Below are 6,693 nucleotides of genomic sequence, written 5' to 3'. Positions count from 1 at the left end.
CAAAGCAGATTGGGCTGGGCTCCCTATAAACCCAGCAACTGCTGCACATCTGTGTAAGAAACTGGAAAGCTAGCAGCTCTGAGCCGGGTTCCGTGCGGATATTACTCTTTCAGAAGGCAATTTCACCCCAGATTCGATATTGGCCTGAGATCTGTCGCTGAAGTTTGTTCATTTTCTTTGCCCGTTATTGGAGATCCTGCCCTGGGGTTTGACTCGGAATTGCGGGGAGAAAAATGGGGGTTTATTATGGGCTGTTGGGGTTTGTTTCTGAGTTGGGGGGCTATTATGGGATGTGGGAATTGCACACGCTTGGTCAAAGTTTCGGGAGTTTATGTTAGTTTTCGTTAAAGTTCAATGTGACTGAAATCACGGGCTGGAAATGTACTCTTTCCCCCCCAATATAGGGGCAGTCTGACCAGCTCCGAGATTGGGAGGAGGGAGGGGTGAAGTTTAACCAGCTCCAGGTTTTTGGGGGTGGGGTGGAATTTGACTAGCGCCGGGTTTGGGGTGGAATTTGGGCTTTTGCCTGAAACGTCGATTTCGAAGCTCCTCGGATGCTGCCTGAATTGCTGTGCTCTTCCAGCACCACTGATCCAGAATTGGGGTGGAATTTGACTAGCGCCGGGTTTGGGGTGGAATTTGACTAGCGCCGGGTTTGGGGGGAGGGGGTGGAGTTTGACTAGCGCTGGGTTTGGGCGTGGGGTGGAGTTTGACCAGCTCCAGGTTTGGCGGGGGGAAGAGGGGGTGGAATTTGACTAGCGTCGGGTTGTTGGGGGGGGGTGGAGTTTGACAAGCGCCGGGTTTTGGGGGGAGGGGGTGGTGGAGTTTGCCTAGCGCCGGATTTGCTAACCCCAGTCTCTCTGCCTCCAGCAGCATCCTTCATCATGACGCTTCCAAGTAAAACCGAGGTGGCCATGCAGAACCTGATAGAAGTTTTCCATCATTATGCCAAAAATGAGAAACACACCCTGAACAAACTCCAGATGAAAGAGTTCATGGATGCAGAGCTCAGTGGGCTGTGTAAGGTAGGCACACTGAAACTTCATCCCTATTCCCAGCTGCACCCCTCACCCCTGCCACAGTCCCAATCCTACCAAGCATCTAACCTATCCTAACCTCACACCAACATCGACAAAACCGTAACGCTTTTATCTGCTCACACCCTCATCCTGGCCCACCCACACCCCTTGCCCCAACACACACAGTCAGTGTGAACAAGCTGAACTGCAGGCTGCCTCTGATGATTCAGAATGCTCTATTTGTTCAGACAGCAAATTCTCAATGATCTCATCATTTTTAGAAAGGAAAGCTCCCAAACAGACCATTGGGTGATTGTTTAACATATTCCTGCCCTCCAGATCCAGATCAATCCTCCCTGTGTTTGCTCCTCCTGAATTACACAGAACATTAATCGCAATTCGCTTTTTAAAAAAACCATCAGCAATAATTCCATGGTCACCACCCCAAGACTAGTTTTATACTTTAGATTTATTAACTGTAATCCAAAATCTCCCAGCTGACCCTGTGGGATTTGAACCTGCCTTTGTGGAGTAGTAACGGATTACAACCTCACCACTATCTCCCTTCTGCTATTCTGTTATTGCTGGTCTTTAAGGAGTCCTTTGAAGGATGAAAGGTGACATTGAGACATTTTGGGCTGGAGTTGCAGCAGTTAGGCTGCAGCTGGCTTCAGGTTTGACTGCCAATGACCTAGCAATTTAAAAATGACTGATGTCGCAGGGGCTTTGGAAGGATATAGGGCTGGAAGAAATGACAAGGGTGGTTAGAATGATGGGTTTGAAAGAAACAGATGGTCTGGGAACCAGTGTCAGTCAGTGCACGGTCAGGGTTAAACAGCACTTGATGTCAATCAAGACATGTGGGAAGCAGAGGTTTGGATGTCATGCAGATTACAGAACTTGAATGTGGCAATAGGCCAGGCATATGTTGGAGTAAACGAGTCCAGAGGTAACAGGTTTCAGCAGTAGAGTAACCAACGGGTGAGGCGAGGTGATGTGATGGAGGTGGAAACAATTGAGATGTGCAGGGCTTGTGATCAGTAATCTGTCTCAGTATTAAATATTAAGGTTCTGTGTCTGACAATTGCCAATGGGGTTGGGGTTTGTGACAGGGCTGAAGACAATAACTTCGCTGGCCTTAACATCCTGTCCTGGTTGTCGGACAAGCAGACTTATAAAATAATGAACAAGGGCAGATTGAGGTTGTGGTGAGAAAAAGGTTCTGGGTATTGGACTTGTGGAAACTAACATTGTACTTTTAGATGATGTTGTTGAGAGGTAGAGTGTGGCTAAAAAATGAGGCCAAGGGTAGATTAGATTCCCTACAGAATGGAAACAGGCCCTTTGGCCTAACAAGTCCACACCAACCCTCCGACGTGCAACCCACCCAGACCCATTCCCCCACCCTATATTTACCCCTGTCTAATGCACCTAACATTAAGGGCAATTTAGCAATGACCAATTATGACCAATTCACCTGACCTGCACATCTTTGGATTGTGGGAAGAAATCGGAGCACCCAGAGGAAACACACACAGATAAAGGGAGAATGTCTGTGTGGATTTTGCGCATTCACCCAAGGTGGGAATCAAACCGAGGTCCCTGATGCTGTAATGTAGCAGTGCCAACCACTAAGCCGCTGTGCCACCCCCTGGGGGATACCAGAATATCTGTATCATTCCCAAGGGTGAATAATGGTATGGTTCTGTGTTGAGGTTGTATGGGCAGAATGACCATTTAGTTAAATTAACTGTATCCTGGAAATAGTCACATCTGCATTTTGGGACTGACTCCAGCGCCAAGTGCAGGAATAGGTAGTAATTTGGGTCCAACTGGCAAATCAGGGTGCATGTACAGAGCAGGCATTTCACAAGCAGTTCGATCTGTGGTAGAAGAAATAATATTCAAAAGGTTTGGGAATGTTTAGAATGAGGGTGTGGTTTCTAGGAAAGAAGCCAAGACTGAACAATGAGAAACTGAGTAGTAGTTCAATCAGGCCAATCCGAACAAATCCACAGCAGCACAGTGAGATGCTTCGTATCTAGACTTGCCTGACTCCATTCCAGCAGTGTGTTGCACACAAGCTCAGGCAGACAGACAAAACCTCTCAGCACTTTGGGTCCTGGGGGGGGTGGGGCGCTGGTTGGTTTTAATGTCCTGACCAGCGTAGACTGTGACGAATTAAGATGCAACAGTTTGCACCTCCTATGATCCTCTGCTCCCAGTATCCAATTTAACCCCGTCCTTTGTGAGGTCGGGCTGTGGAGAAAAATGCTCAAGGATAGAGCCTCTGTGGAATCATGAAACTGTTATGTCATGGAATGGGTCCATTCAGCCCATGATATCAGTGCTGGCTCTCTGTTCATCCTGTCCTGCTTCCTTTCCCTGTATCTTTGCAATTTAGATTAGATTACTTACAGCGTGGAATCAGGCCCTTTGGCCCAACAAGTCCACACCGACCCTCCGAAGAGCAACCCACCCAGACCCATTCCCCTACATTTACCACTTCACCTGACACTACGGGCAATTTAACATGGCCAATTCACCTAACCTGCACATTTTTGGTCTGTGGGAGGAAACTGGAGCACCCGGAGGAAACCCACGCAGACACGGGAAGAATGTGCAAATTCCACACAGACAGTTGCCTGAGGCGGGAATTGAACTTGGGTCTCTGGCGCTGTGAGGTAGCAGTGCTAACCACTGACACCGTGCTGCCCACATTGTTTTTCTTCAGTGTTGAACGATCCCATCTTCACCCACTTCAGGCAGTGCCTTCCTGATCCCACCCATTCATGTTGTCATTGCTTTTCTGTTTGCCAATTACCTTAAATCAATATCCTCTCTCTTTCTTTTTCAACTTTTACACCAATAAGAATATTTTGTCCCTAACCATTCTGTCCAGAACCTGCATGGTTTTGAAAACCTCAATCACATCTACCTTTCTTCTCCATGGAAAACAGTCCCAACTTATTTAATCTATCCACTTAGCTGAAGTCTCTTATTCCCTGAAACCATTCTTGTATTTCTTTTCTGCATCTTCTCACATCCCTCCTAAGTCCAGTGTCTGGCAAGACATAGTACTCCATACACATTTCACAGAACTGCCCCTGTACAGTATGCCTCTGTAAAGTCCAGGTTACTGTCTGTTTCACTAACTGTGCTAAACAGTCAGGACACACTGTTCCTACACCCCTATAGAGTTAAATATCTTATGTGGTTTCTCTTTCCATTGAACGTAAAAATAAGGATGTCACACTTCAGTTGCACAGGGTATTGTCCTAATTTAAGGAAGAAAGTAAATACATTGAAGGCAGTCCACTGGATTGATACCTGAAATGAGTGGGCTGTCTTAGGAGGACAGGTTGGGCAGACTGGGCTTGTTCCCCTGGAGTTTGGAAGAGTGGGGGTGACCTGATTAAACTGTGTAAGATCCTGAATCATCTTGACAAAGTTGACATGGAAAGACTGTTTCCTTTTGTAGGTCATACTCGACTCTGGGTACTGTATCAAAAGTACACGTCACTTTTTTAAGACACAGTCATACAGTTGACAGTGTGGTGCTGGAAAAGCACAGCAGGTTCAACAGCATCTGAGGGCAGGAGAATTAATGTTTCGGACGTAAGCCCTTCCTGATGAAGGCCGTATTGCCGAAACATCGATTCTCCTGCTCCTCTGATGCTGCCTGACCTGCTGTGCTTTTCCAGCACCACACTCTCAATCCGATCTCCAGCATCTGCAGTCCTCACTTTCTCCTTCAGACTCAAACAGTCATTCAGTACAGAAACAGATCCTTCTATCCAACTTGGTCATGAGGAATTATATTCTCTTAAAACTTTGGAATTCTGTGCCCAGGATGGGTGAAGGCTGAAGTAGATAGGTTCTCATTAGGTAGGGGAGTCAGGGAATGTGGAATTTGAAACACAAAACAGATCAGCTGTGATCTCATTGAATTGCAGGGCAGCTATAAAGTGCTGAATGGATTCTTTCTGCTCCTATGTTGAATGTTCATTCTTTCCACTAAATCGGAATAAATTTCCACCTCCTTATATTTTTGCTTTTCTTCCATCTCTTGGCAGAATCAGAAGAACGTTGAATCTTTTGACAGAATGATGAAAGATCTAGATTTTGACGGTGATGGGCAACTGAATTTTGAAGAGTTTGTGTCGTTCGTTGCTGGTGTGATGTTTTCCTGTAATGAAATTTATGTCAAAAGAAGGGAGCACCAAGCAAAAGGAGGAGCCTGCCAGGTCACAAAATGAACAGTGACTGGTTACTAAACCATGTGACAATATGTGAGAACGATCAGCTTACAATCCAAGCAGCATCCTTGCTTGCTTCTCATCTTTTTGTAAAATACAAATTAATGAAATAAAAATGGTTCAACCAACCATTTTAAATGTCACGTCCTTTTTAAATCTTTCTTCTCTCACCTTAAAAACATGCTACCTAGTTTTGAACTCCTCAACCTTAGAGAAAAGACCATTGCTATTCACCTTATCGATACCCCTTATGATGTTATAAACCTCTATAAGGTCACCCCTTAACCTCCTACTCTAAAGTGAAGAATCACAATCTATTTTTATAGTTCAAGCTCTCTATTCCTGCTACATCCTGGTAAATCTTTTCTAAACCCAATTTAAGTTGCTGATGATACAGACTAACCTCTGGGTGAAAGACTTTTACAAAAAAAACTCCTGACCTTTCACTTTAAAATTATGCCCCCTTGTTATTGACCGTTCAACTAAGGGGAACAGTCACTTCCTTTCCAAAAGCAGCTGCTTTCCTGATGTATGAGCCTTGGTGATTTGTTGTGGTACATCTTATAGAGGTACACTGTTGCCATGATAACTGATGGGGAAGGCCGTGAGTGCCCAAGATGGTGTTTGGAGTCCAATCAAGCAATCTGCTTTGTTGTGGATGGTGCCTAGTTTTTTGTGAGCATTGTTGGAGCTGCACTCATTCAGGGGAGTGGAGGTGGGAGACAGGCTTTAGCAGTCAGCAGGAGATTCTTTGCTACAGGATTCCTAGCCTCTGACCTGCTCTTGTAGTCACAGTATTTATATGGCTAGTCTAGTTCTGGTCAACAGTAACCCCCATGATATTGAAAATGGGGAATTCAATCGTGATAATTTAATTGTGTCAAGAGGTGATTTAGATTTTTCTCTTGTTGGAGATGGTCATTGTTTGACATTGTATAGTGCAAATGTTACTTCTCAGCCCAAGCCTGGATATTGTCCAGGTTTCACTGCATTTGGACCTGGAGACTTTATAGAATCAAGTGCATCAGTTGTTTTTTGATATCAGGTGCAGTGAATAGAATTTGTAGAAGACTGGTATCTATGAAGCTAGAACGCTAAGGGGGATCTGAGATTGACTAGCACTTCTGACTGAAGAGAAATGTAAATACTTCAGCCTTATCTTTTGCCCAGATGTATCATTGAGAATGGGGTTTATACGTGGAGCTTCCTCCCTCGTGAATTGCTTATTTGACAACTACTATTCACGACCAGTTGTGGCAGGACTGCAGAGCTAGACGTGATCTGTTGGGTGTGGGACAGCCTGGTCCCAGTTATCACTTGCTGGTTTTGCTGCTGGGGCATGTCAGTGGCTCTGTAGCTTCACTGGTTGTCAAACTCATTTTTGGAATGCCTGTGCTTGTGATGAGAGACTGGGT

General features: G+C 45.3%; 1 protein-coding gene across 2 annotated transcripts; it reads left to right on the top strand.

Annotated features, from left to right (window-relative positions):
* Positions 1–6: 6 nt before the first annotated feature.
* Positions 7–5,409, top strand: LOC122565506 (protein S100-A1-like). Of its 2 annotated transcripts, none has more exons than XM_043721547.2 (3): positions 7–162; positions 874–1,025; positions 5,096–5,409. In XM_043721547.2, exons 2-3 carry the CDS (start codon positions 885–887, stop codon positions 5,276–5,278), a joined length of 324 nt encoding a protein of 107 aa, XP_043577482.1. In that variant the 5' UTR covers positions 7–162; positions 874–884; the 3' UTR covers positions 5,279–5,409. The 2 variants fall into 2 exon arrangements, with proteins under 2 accessions (XP_043577482.1, XP_043577483.1); XM_043721548.2 differs by having other exon boundaries at positions 11–162; positions 871–1,025.
* The last annotated feature ends 1,284 nt before the right edge of the window (positions 5,410–6,693 follow it).

Source organism: Chiloscyllium plagiosum, unplaced genomic scaffold (genome assembly GCF_037043375.1).
Source record: "Chiloscyllium plagiosum isolate Xiang-an unplaced genomic scaffold, Cpla_swu_hap1 HiC_scaffold_28, whole genome shotgun sequence".
NCBI lineage: Eukaryota > Metazoa > Chordata > Chondrichthyes > Orectolobiformes > Hemiscylliidae > Chiloscyllium > Chiloscyllium plagiosum.
The sequence above is the reverse complement of the archived record's forward strand: the minus strand, read 5'-3'. Positions and strand labels throughout refer to the sequence as shown.

Coding starts and splice junctions, on each gene's coding strand:
- LOC122565506 (XM_043721547.2), top strand. CDS start 885: ATGACGCTTCCAAGTAAAACCGAGGTGGCCATGCAGAACCTGATAGAA. Junction 1,026..5,095: donor AGCTCAGTGGGCTGTGTAAG/GTAGGCACACTG, acceptor ATCTCTTGGCAG/AATCAGAAGAACGTTGAATC.